General features: G+C 45.2%; 1 protein-coding gene and 1 pseudogene across 1 annotated transcript in view; both read left to right on the top strand.

Moving 5' to 3' along the window:
• Positions 1 to 12,715, top strand: part of SHFL (shiftless antiviral inhibitor of ribosomal frameshifting) — a 36,940-nt gene that overhangs the window by 12,238 nt on the left and 11,987 nt on the right. Inside the window, exons 2-3 of the mRNA XM_066616274.1 lie at positions 9,999 to 10,137; positions 11,838 to 11,902. Coding sequence (XP_066472371.1) covers positions 9,999 to 10,137; positions 11,838 to 11,902 — 204 coding nt within the window. The remainder of the gene's footprint in view (positions 1 to 9,998; positions 10,138 to 11,837; positions 11,903 to 12,715) is intronic.
• Positions 3,850 to 3,969, top strand: LOC136642261 (5S ribosomal RNA; annotated as a pseudogene).

The raw sequence follows: 12,715 nt of genomic DNA, 5'->3' as shown, positions 1-12,715 counted from the left end.
CGTCTCCTTGTCCTGGTGAAAGCCCCAGCCCATGCAACATGTCTACCCAGATCTGCACAAGCTACATAGCTGGTGCAAGTCCGCATGCACTCATGGTGATGGATTGGGCCCAGAAACAGAGGGATAGGATGCAGTGCTCACCGCTGCTGCTGATCCTGCCCCTTTCCAGGCCTGACTTGCTCACATCCTGGTGAGTGCCCTGTCCACCCCATTACACCTCTGCCCTTTCCCCACCCCCACGCCACTCAGTGCAGAACGTACCACATCCAACATGTGCTGCTCCTTTTGCTGGCACACACAGGCTGCCGTAGGCCTCCACACCAGGATTGGCAGCTGCAATGCTGTCGTCAAGTGCTTTACAGCACTTTTGCAAGATCAAGCACTGGTGCTGTGCTGGTGTGCACACTGCTTTGGGTTGTGCCATCATTTTCTTCCACTTCTCTGTTCAGGTCTTCTAATGCTTGTCTGAGCTCTTTTTTTTTTTTTTTTACCAGTTTCAGTGGAGGAAATCATTGGCTTTCTGCTATCCCTTTAAATCAACATTGATCAGCAATTCTTTGCTCACTGATTTCCAAGTCTGGTTACAATTTTTCCCCAAATATGTTACATCCTTTTCATATATCCAAGTTTTGTTGGGTTTTACCCTGCGCATGTCTGATCTCGTCTGATCTTAGAAGCTAAGCAGGGTCAGGCCTGGTTAGTACTTGGATGGGAGACTGCCTGGGAATACCGGGTGCTGTAGGCTTACACCATAGTCTTTCGAGACTGAAGGTCGCCAACTATTTTATTTGTGATCACAGGTAATAATTTCTCTGTTTTCTTCAACAGTGTATTTTTGGGCCTTTGTTGTCCTTGCAGTGGCATTTCTTGTTCAGTTGATAATCTTTCATTATTTGGGAGGAAGATCATAGTTGTCTGAAATGCAGCTACTTCTGGGGTGTGGTGGATAATGTCTACTAGTTCTAAATATTTATTTATTTATTTGGAAACATTTATGGCCTGCCTTTCCCATACTGAAGCAAATGCCCAAGTTGGCTTAGAGAGCTCCATAATAAATGCAAAATGTATCACAACAATAAGTAAAAAAATCAAAACAAAGCATTAAAACATTAATTTTAACATTAAACACTAAAAATTAAGAACATTAAAACAAAGTCAAAAACCCAACATACATCTTCAACCCATTGGAGGGAAACAAAATAATTCAGGGAAGCAGTCAAGCCACAGCACAATTGCAGAGGTGCAAAGGGGAAGCATCCACCCATCAACTAAATGCCAGACAAAACAAGTATATTTCAAGCCCTTGCTGAAAAGCCAGGAGGGACGGAATAGTTCCAGTGGTGTAGCTGGAAGGTGTGCCACCATGGGGCACACCTTCCAGGACAACCCCCCACTTCCTCCAAATGTGACTGGTTGTGTCTGAATGTGCTCTAGTTGCGTCTGAGGCCTTCTAAGGAGATCTTCTCCAGGAGGCCTTAGAAGGTCATTCTGATTTTTTGGGGAAAGGCCTTCATTTTTCATTTTAAGGCTTTAGAAGTTGCCTTGCTGAAGGAAAGCAGGTCTAGTCAGTGCCTGGATGGGAGACTGTCTTGGAACCTCCATGTAGGTCAGTGTCGTGAAAGAAAAGCAAGATATAAAAACATTTAGTCTTTTTGGTTGCACAGGAACAGGACTAATGATGCCAAAGCTAACCTCTAGTCTTGCATGGTAAAATTTATCAATGCAAATAGCAGGCACTGCACTTCTGCCTCTGAGCCAGTGGGTTCATGAGGGCCAGCAAAGTAGGAAACATCTGGCACTGGTAACAGAAAACATTAACACTGGAGACTCTCAGGCATTAAAATTATCTGCAAAAAATAGAAGTAGAGCCACTCAGCTTGACCTGTTTCTGGGTTTGAATGTAACGCTTCAACAGAAAACTTCTAAGCATCTCCTCTCCTCTTGTGTGAGACTAATCTAATGGAGTCACTCCGGTTCATGTTTACTTTGACCAAACTGTAGGAGCAAGAGCAAAGGTACAGGGGAAATCCCTTGTGCAATTCTGTTGCCATTTTGAACCCTTGGGCATTGCCCTCACTTGCCAGTCGAGCTGAGTGCCTGGCGATGAGGAATGGCACTGAACAAACACTGCTAGCAGCCCAGCAGGATTTCCTTATATCAGTCCATCTATTGATCTGCCTGCCACTGAAAAGCACTTCTGGCATGTGTAATTTCAGGGCTGTCTCCCCAGCTTAGATTTTCATGCACACAGATCAACAAATATTTGCCAAGAAGTGTGTAATTTCTGTAACCTAAATATTCATGTCTCTGGCCCAGTTCAGATTCATGCCACCACATGGTTTGCACAAACTATTATTTAGAATCTAGACCAGTGGGCGTAAAACCCCAGCCCATGGGCCAGTTCTGTCACTCACCATGATCCTTCCCCCAGGTGAATGGAATTCACCTCCAACCTTTGCACTGGCCAGCTGCACATGCCCAGAAATCCGAGTGCAGAGCCTGCTGAGGTGACAGACCCTAAAAGCAGCTGGCCAGCACAAAGGTCGGGGGTGATCTGCAGTGTGGCAGAGAAGGCCCCGGAAGGAACAGTAAGTTCCGTCTGTGCTGGGGACCCCTTTATCAGCACTCGGCAGTCTCCACTTTGGAGATTGCTGATCTAGACCATGGTTTGAGCTTCCAAATGCCAATCCACAGCACAGAGCACTTTTGTGATTTCATTTTCCATTCCCTTAATATTCAGGGTCATCATATTACCCTCTTTTTTTTTATGATGGAAGGGACTCCAGAGATGGAGCAACAGCTGTAATGATGGTTTGATAGTCAGGCATCACACAAAAACCATAGTTAGCACAAGCCATGGCTTGCATATCCACTTCAGACTATGGTTTCTGATTCAAGTTGGTTGACTAGTCACAAACCATTGTTGTCTATTGAGGAATTATGCCAAACATAGCGGACTACTCAATCCTATGTCTACTCAGAAGTAAATTCCATCAAATTCAATAGGACCTACTCCCAGGCAAGTGTGTATAGCAATGGTTCCCAACCTTTAGGAGCCTGTGGACCACTGAGACCGAAATTGGAATTGGCATGGACCACGTGCAGCCAGGGCCTCCAATAGGAATTTTATTGGTGGTACAATGTTTCTTTTGGCTCCCTTTTCCAAAGGGATGAAACAGAGTGTGTGTGTGGGGGGGGGGGGAATAGGGTTGGGCAGAACAGTGGTGGGGAGGCAGCAAAACAGGGCAGGGGAAGGATGGCAACAGCAAAAAGAGTCTTTGGAGCCCAGGTCTACCTTGTTTCCAAACGTTGTGCCCAGGTCTATCTGCCCACACAGTGTTTGCAGCTAGATACAGTGATACATAAAACCAAACACTCCTAAGTCTCTCAAATTTTTCTGTAAGTCTCCAAAATATAGAAAACCATTGCAGAAAATTAGATCATCATATTTAGGTGCACACTAGAATGGAAAGTGCCCTGTGCATACCAAAATGTACTTCTGCAGCAACTGTAGTCCCACAGCTGTTTCCTTGATACACACCTTCATGGTAAGCAGATCCACAAGCCAAAGAGCTACTGTAGCAGACCAGTTTTCTCCCAGATTTGACCGTGTTTAGGAGTGTCATGTATGCATTCCTTGGCCCAGCACATATGGCTTGTGGCAGCTGCAGTCACCAGCACCCCAACTGGGCAGCAAGTCTGGGTGAGACTGGAAAATACAAAATCCCAGGAAATTTCTGTGGGCCTCCTTTGGCTCTTGGGCCCCCTTTTTGACCCTGGATCCAGGTACAAATTACCCCCTCTCATGGGCCCTGCATGAAACCCCCACCCCGTCACACAAAAAAATACAATTACAGCAACTGTTACCCTGCACATGCCCAATCTCGTCTGATCTTGGAAGCTAAGCAGGGTCAGGCCTCGTTAGTACTTGGATGGGAGACCGCCTGGGAATACTGGGTGCTGTAGGCTTATACCATAGTCTTTCGAGGCTGAAGGTTGCCAACCATTTTAAAAATACAATTAAATTTTAATAATTAGAGAAGCTTTATTAGAGATTTATTAGATTTATTATTTATAGTGAAGATTTGTGAGTTGTTGCTTTTGTTGCTGCCTGCGGGCATTCTCTGCCCTCTCTGGTGGTCTGTGGGGGAGCAAGCTGGAAGTGATCAAAGGCAATCCTTTTTTTTCTGAGACTTTGCAGATCACTTCTCAGGGTGTCCTGGACCACCTCTGGTCCCTGGACCACACGTTGGGAACCTATGGTATATAGGATTACAGCCTAAGTTTCTTTCGCCATGTTTGGCATAATGTCTGAAATGACAGTCCAACAAATCATACTTTCCTTAACATGTTGGTAGAGCTGAGGGACTTGATCGGTCCCACACACAGCAGAGCTGAGTTTGTTTAAGAATTTTACAATAAAGGAAAAACTGCAGCTATTGTTACATAGAGAAACAAGACAGGAGAAGAAGCTGAACAGAAGTCTAATTAAAGTAGGAGAGAGCCTTTAATCTAGGAACTAAATATATGCTGCTCCCCCTACTGGTGGTATGAATACATATAACCCAAACCCACTGTTACTGTATAGGTCAGTCGCTGCCCACTCCCTGCCCTCATAATGCCCCCCCCGGCACTGTTCACTGTAATCATATATTCTTACTAGAGAGAACAGAAAAAGTTATCATGAAAATGGCACTTCTGAAAGTTATTTTAGCACAATTGCTAAGAACCTGAGCAGGACTGGGACACAATCTCCTGATATCTGAGGGGGTACGCCACATGCCTTCCCCTTTACTTGTTGGAGCTCTAGTCCAGTGGCCTTCAACCTTTTTCATTCCCCTAGGTAGCTGTGAGCCCACAACTGAGGCTTTGCAACCCCATTGGGGTCCTGACCCTAAGGTTGAAGAACGCTGATATAGGTCTAATTCACATGCCATCATTCTTCCAATTGAACAAATTGGGGGGTCTGTGGTTTAAACCAGTTCCCACAAGCCAGGGCCAAACTGTAGTTTGCTATCCTGGTTAATTGGAATTGCTTAGACCACAGTCTCTTGCTTCCAGTGTTGTAGGAAACTAAGGTTCAAACTTTGGTGAGTGGATTTAAGTCTTGTTAGAACCAGCAGGGCTGGAGAAAGATGCAGAATCCCCCAGGTCTGAAGGGACAGAACCAATTACCTCCTGCACCCCATGAGCCTTATGAATGGCTTGCGCATCCTGTACAAGTAAACATCTGAGTTACTGCAGATCAGGAATCACAAAACCCCAAAACTGGTCAGCAAGAGCTACACCAAGACCTGGTTAAAGCTAGCCCCTGGATGTCCCATGGTTGAGTGGATGGTCTTGACCAATGGATAGGTGTGAGCAAGGTGCCAGTGTTTTCCTTTTGGCCTGTTGCTCTGCTGAGGCTTGTTGTCAACTAAACTGGCGCTGTCAGTCCACATCCCAGGTTAAGCTTTTCTAGTGGCCATGTAGGTTCCAGAGGTCATGATGGTGAAGCTGCACTGACTGTCTGAGACAAGCCTGCTCTATGTTATACAACCAAGAGATTCTCATTTTGGTAGTCTTGTTCACTATAGAGGCCCACACCCAGATGCAGCAGAAACAGGAAGTATAAAGCAGAGAGAATTGGTTTATTAGGTTCACTGTCACTTGCATTTCAGCATGTGACTGCATACAGGAAAGCCAGAAAGCACTACAAAGAGCCTGCCTTGAACATAGCCTTAATGAAAGATTACTGAAAAATGGGTGACTGAGGCAAGACGTATATTTGGGAGGACCAACTTGCAACCAGGCATCACCCTTTGCTTATGTGGTTGAGTACAAACAGTGCTGCCTGTCAAGTGAGAACTGGCTATAACTTTCCCTGAGTCAGGAGATGGGATTAGAACCCAAATATCTCCCTGGAGTGACATCTAACTTTCTGCCAGATCAAGAGGATGGTGAGCTTCCAGTCTTGCGGATTGCTATGCTTGTAACTAGTTTAGACCTTGCAGTGCAAACCTTTTTGCCAAGGTCATTGCTGTGTCTACTGCAGCTTCTTCTTCTGATGCTGCACGGCGAATCAGGGTTCAAAACAATCTCAGCAGACTTAGAATTGTGGTTATCTTCAATCTTTATTCATTGCCAGCAATGGGCTTCTCTTGGTGGTTCAAAATGGGGAACACAGAGAGCTGTGGTCTCTCAGTGTCCCAGAGAAAAAGCAAACTTCCCATAGGTGTACATTGTTTAAATAGTAATTTGACTTCTTTGTCTCTAAATCTCACACTCTCATTTGTTAGAAATTAATTAGCTCGTTTTACAGACATTTGGTTGGCTAGGTTGAGCTGACCAATAAGAAAAATAGAAATTTGCATAAAACATGTCCAGAGGTGGCACTGTTCATCCAATTATTACTCTCTTTGCCTGTCTCTGCTTATTCTTCTATTGGCCTGACCTTGACCATCTCTTTAACATTCTTAGTACCAGGCTTCATAGGGGCTGTGTGCCAGCATTGTTTAAACTAAGTTTTCTCTTATATGTGTACTTTAGGAGATGTTAGCAAGGTATAGTAGTAAACATATATTTATTCTGTACAGGGAAACTAACTTTTAAATAAAGATTTCTCTTTTTAGAACTCTTTTCCTATTTATTTTAATTAAACTTAACTTTTCCTGTCAGCTTTTAGAAGCTTCATTAATGTTTTGCTGACCAGTGGACTTTCAAGAATGTTGGCCAATTAAACAACTTCATAGACAATTCATTACCTCATTATGCAGGTGTTTCTCTTATCTTAGAGACACAATGTTAGCTGGACTTGATTTACAAGTGTCCTCATTAGTGAGACTAGATTGATGGCTGCTTAGCTCAAACTTTCTTAAACTGATTTGAGTTATGTCTCTTTCGTGGTACTAAGAGATAAGTTCTTTAAATTAACTCATTTCCTGGCCAGGTGAATCTCTGACTTCTCATTATTTTCAAATCTCCTTATGAGTTATGTTTCAGTTAAAACATCAAACAAGACTTTGAATCTTACAGAATTGGAATGTACTCCAACTAACTTTTATTATTAAATTCACTTAAAATACCATACTTGTACTTTAAAGAATAGCTTCAGTAATTATTAAAGCTATTTTCCTGGTTTAATTATGTCCAAATTGCTCCTTTTGTCCAGTTTGACTTCCAAGCTTTTGGGGGTGTATTCTCTGTTCAGCCTGGCTCCATTTATCAATTCAATTAACTTCTTGACAACTGGATCATTCTGAACTCATCATTCTGGCAGGCTGCCAAGAGCAACACCCTTTAGGACTGCCTGACCAGCTTCCACTCTCTGTCCTCTGAGCATACCCCTAAATTTGCCTTTGTTTATTTGTGAAATGCTTAAAACACTCAGGCTTATAGCATTTGATATGTTCTTAAGCATTATTGTGTACTTTGTTTATTTGGCTAAAAAGGGAATCTTGTTGAATCACATTCTAACATTCACCTTAGCTTTTCCTATTGCATACTGTTAAACTGTACAAAATACAACTTTTGCTAATTAGCCACTCATCTTGACATATCAGTTCCTTTGGCAGTTTGCCTGGACATTCCTTAAAACTGGATATTCCTTTAGCTGGGGTCCTCTCTAATTATTTGCTAGCTGTCAAATAGCATTTTTAATTGGAATGATATATATCCAATATATCTAGCTGTACCTTTCACCTACTTCCAACTGTCTCAAACAGAGAGAGGGCAGAAATGTATCTGCTGTTTGTCTTATGGGATCATATATATAAACCTAACTAATTTACTCATAACATTGCATGAACAAGCATTTGCATAAATGATTAGTTTCAGCATAAGTAAACATGAGTAAACATTTAGCATTAAGTTGCTTACAGTGGCCTGTTGCACAAACAGACCCTCTCAGAAAGAAAGAGAGCAAAGTTGCTTCTCTGGGCCTGCTTGAGCAGAAGGCTGCTTCTGAGCAAACATACATTTTCTCCTTACATAACATAACATTTAGTTCATAAGCACTATTCAGCATTGATACATCTTGGCATCATACATACATTTGAACAAAACATCATGACATTTTACTGTATTTCCTTCTGGCCTAAGTTTGGCTTCTCTCTTCTTGCCTTACTGCTAGTGTAAAATCAATCTCCTGAGTGGTGGGACATGACAGCATTTCCCAGGTCCAGATGGCTCAAGTTGTGTGAGAGTATGTGTCAGATGCAGTTTTAAATCTCTTCAGTCCAAATATGGGTGTCTCCTGTTTCAGCCTCACACAAGGGCCCATGAGAAGTTGGAGGGCAATAGGAGCTGCAGAATCACAGAGAGCTCCAAGGGAGCACCTTGATTGAAATGGTGTCCCAGCTCTTACTGAATGCTTTTATGCCTCCTGGTTCTGACTTGCCTTCCCAGGCTCTACCCCATCACTGCAGAGTGTGGATGCCTACAGGGGAAGCCACTGGGCTCAAAGCCAAGCACTCTGCTGCTTCTCAGATACTGCTTGCCTGGCATGGTCCCTGCATTGGTAGGCAGTCAATGAAAGGCAAGAGCCTCTTTGCTCTGGCTCATGAGGGACTTTCTGTTGGAGGCTTGTTGTATACTTGGTCTCACTCCCAGGGTTTTGGGGTGCTCAGAGTTGTTGGTTCTGAACCCTAGAGCCCTCAAAGATCCCTGTTCGGTAGTACTGCCACCACCCTGTAAGAGCCAGTGCCTCAGTCCAGGGACACCGAGACCCTCTAGGCTTAACTATATCCCTTGTAAGCACTGAGCACTTTCTTTACTTAAAGTCTCAGTCCTCAAGTTACTAGTCCACAATGAGGATTTTTGGTAGCTTGCTGAATGGCTAGGCAGGATTCTGAACCTTTGTCCCCAACAGACAATGGACCAATATGGTAAAAGGGTTTTTATTTTATTAAGTACAAAGGGTTACAAAAAGTTACAAAAGGCAGCAAATGCTAGAGGCATAAAAACTTCTAGGAAACATATCAGCATAAAATAATAAAGCTAACTGGCTATCGTTATTAGTTCCTAATTCTCACCTGGGTCAGCTTCTTTTGTAGATCCTCAGTTACCTATGAGGCCACATGGTCCTGGTGGGGCAGGATGTGTGCCCACCACCTATCTCACCAAGAGACAAAGACCAAAGACGAAGACCAAGAAACCCCTTTGCGCTTTGTTCTTATACTTCTCATGCCAAGAGGATGATGTGACTCTGTACTTTTTTGAACTGACCAATCAGAACTCTTGGGGACAGAATCTTCTCGAAGTGGGGCTGGATGCTAGTTCTCTTAGTTCTCCCCCTCCCCACTGGGGATTCCTGGGCGCCTCTCTGGCTACTGAGGTGCTACATTTATCACCTTCCATTGAGTTGTAAATTCCTTGCAGCTAGGATGCAAGCCCCTTCTGTGTTACTGGGTTACTTTGGTTCAGGCTTTGCCATGCTACTAGGCCTAAACTGCACATATTCATGACAAGGCTAAGGGCCCAATCCAGAACAGTGTGCACTGGCTTACCACTGTTGCACACTGTTACACACTGTCGCAATTGTGGCAGGGGGAGGGAGCAGGGTGGGACTGGTGGAGCTCATCTCCACCAGATTCAGAGCCCCGTGTCGGGCTGCATGGCCTGACATGAGGCTTCTTGATTCTGTGCCAGCTAAAGAACTACTGCAGAGTCAAGTAGCCCTATAGCTGTCACTGGGTGTCAGGGCCATAACAGGCTGTTGCAAGCAAATACCTTTCAGTAGACATGACATCAGGACATTCATGAGCACCAGGACCACGCTCATGGAGGGAGCCTGCCCCTCCCATGAATGTTGTCCATTTCCCGATTTTTCAGTTGTCCTTCTTGCCCCTCTTTCCCTGCCAAAAGAATCAGGTGATATTTTGTGCAAGTGCTCAGTAAGGAGTAATGTTGCTCTAGCAGGGATAGATTTAAGGGGAAAGGTTGAACAAGCAGAGCTATGCTAAAACAAGTATTTGTATTGTTTTTCATTTATTGTCTGTAATCTCACACTTCTGGCCTAGCTGGAGAAAAGTGTCCGCCGATTACGGGAGAAGTTTTATGGAAAGGTGAGCATCAGAGATTCCGTGGTGCTGATGCGGACGTTCAGCAATAATCACGACCAAGTCTGCAAATACATCATCCTCTGCAAAAACAAGGACTGTAAGTTGAGTATTTGTGCATAGTGTGTCTTGGAAGAGAGAAGGGCGTGTCCATAGGTATACCATTTATTGATTTATTTTATAATGCAAACTGCTTTGTGAACTACTCCTGTTGAAAGCGGTATATAAATATAGCAATAACAATAGGTAGACATCCAGGATAAAGGGTGCAACGGTGAGGTCAGAGACTCATCCATACAGAAGTGATTGAATAGAAATGAGAGGCAGGCAGCCCAGTCCTGAGCTGCCTCTTGCAAAGGGACTGTCATGGCATCCTGCACGCAACAGGGCAGCTGTCAACTTTTGTCACCCTCCCCTGGGTAAGGGAAGTAGCCCCACAATGGGGCTGTTTGATTCTGCAGCAACCCTTGGGCTGCTGTAGAATCAAGAGCCTCCGCATCTGGCCCGCGGCCCAACACGGAGGCTCTGGATGTGAAGGAGCAGAGCTCCTCCGGTCCCACCTATCTTCCACCCCACTCCTTTCCCCTGGCACGCCTCCTTTCCCCACACTCCCCCACCTCCCCTGTCCCGGAACACCTTCTTTCCCCACACCCCCACCTACCTCTCTGCCACCCAACAGTTTAGGCAGCCACGAAATGGTGGAGCAGTGGCAGTCCACCAATGCTGGAAAGTTGGTTAGGATTTAGTCCTTAGAGTTCAATCCTATCCAACTTTCCTGCACCAATGCAGCCCAAGTAAGGGAACAAGATGTTCAAGGTGGCTTAAAATTTATAAAGAAAAAAAATTAAATAAATACAATTTATAAAAACGAGAGAGAGAGAGAGAGAGAGAGAGAGAGAGAGAGCGCCAATTGGAGAAGGACAAAAAAATTTAACATTCAGGGAACTGCTATACCGCATAAGAGGACAACAACCCAAATGCCGAATGAAACAAAAACCATTTGGAGCCCTCAACAAAATACCATGAGGAAGGGGGTAGATCTTAATTCCCCCAGTAGGGGAATTCCATAATTGTGGGGCCACAACTGAGAAGGCTGATCCCCATGCTGCCATCCCTCTAACTTGGGAGAAAGGTGGCACTGGCAGGAAAGCCCCTTCAGATGACCTAAGAGGGTAGGCCGGAAAATATGGGAGAAGGCGGTCCCTCAGATAACCTGACCCCAAACCGTGAGGCCTTTAAAGGTGAAAACAAGCACCTTGAATTGGACCTGGAAGCGAATGGGCAGTCAGTGCAGTCACTGAAGCAGCAGTCCAACAGAAGCAAACCACCTAGCTCCAGTAACCACCCTGGCCACCACATTCTGCACTAATTGCAGCTTCTGAACCATCTTCAAGGGCAGCTCCACATAGCAAGTGTTACAGTAATCAATCTAGAAGTCACTAGGACTTGGACCACTGTGGTCAGATCTGATCAACTCAAGGACAAACCTGTTAAATTGTAAGCAGACAAATGTGTGGAGAATCAGGATGGTGTCATGGTTCAGGAGTTGGACTTAGACCTGGAAAATCCTAGTTCAGATCCCGTCTCAGTCATAAAGCTTCCTGGATGACTTTGGGCCAGTCACTATCTCTCAGTCTTACCTACCTCACAGGGTTGTGAAGACAAAAGAAGGGGAGGAACCATGCACACCACCCCGAGCTCTTTGGAGGAAGGGCAGTATAAAAATGTGAAAAATAAAAATAACTAACGTGACAACTCCTCATTTTCAGTCTGCTGTAAGCATGTCTTGTTGTTCCTCAGGTGTGGACCAGAATGATACAGACTCAGAAAATGAACAGAGCCTTCAGGACGATCCTGTAGCTTTGGTAATGCTCTGTCTGTTTATCTTAGGCGGATGCTGAATGCTGGGAAATTGGTAAAATTGAACTGTGAGGCCAGTACTGAAAGATAGCCACAGGGAAAGGGATAGATGTGCAGCGCAATCCTAACTGCACGTTAGGCTGGCGCAGGTCCCTTGCACCAGCCTAGGAGGGTCGCAGATGTGCCATAAAGCACATTTGTACCTCCTCAGGAGGAAGCTATGCCAGCGCAGCTTCCCCCAGGTAAGTTGCGTCAGCCAAGCTCGGCCAACACAGCGGTCTGGGGGGGCAGGGAGGAGGCAGGAGGGAGCCTCATGGGGCAGGGGGAGGGCGGTCCCAGGGGTGGGCAGGGAGAGTGGGAGGCAGGACTGGGATCTGACTGTTATGCCAGATCCCAACCCCCGTTCTCAAGCAGCACAGAGCAGCTTCAAGCCGCTCTGCTCTCCTTGAACTTGTGCCACCTCGGGGGGTGGTGCGCATCTGAGGAGACCCATGGGGCTGCAGTGGCTTACCTGGAGGTAAGGGGAAGAGTTTCCCCTTACCTCTGGCTGAGCCACTTTGGGCACCTATCCTGCACTGGATACAGCACAAGCCTCCTGGCTTCCCTGTTCCAGCACAAGATAGGATTGCTCCCTTAGCTTATCTGGGTTCACCTAAGTCCTGCCAGTCAGGACTGAAGGCAAATGTTTATATCACACATGATACCATGTTCCTTTCCCCACTGCATTTCTAATGTTACTCTTTTGTGGGAGGCTACAATCAGAAAGGGAGTTGGGGAGGAGGTGCCCACTTCCCTCCTGGGGCTTTTAGCAACTTTGG

This window comes from Tiliqua scincoides, chromosome 2, assembly GCF_035046505.1.
Source record: "Tiliqua scincoides isolate rTilSci1 chromosome 2, rTilSci1.hap2, whole genome shotgun sequence".
NCBI lineage: Eukaryota > Metazoa > Chordata > Lepidosauria > Squamata > Scincidae > Tiliqua > Tiliqua scincoides.
Note: the sequence above shows the minus strand (reverse complement) of the source record. Positions and strands in the feature narration are given on the sequence as shown.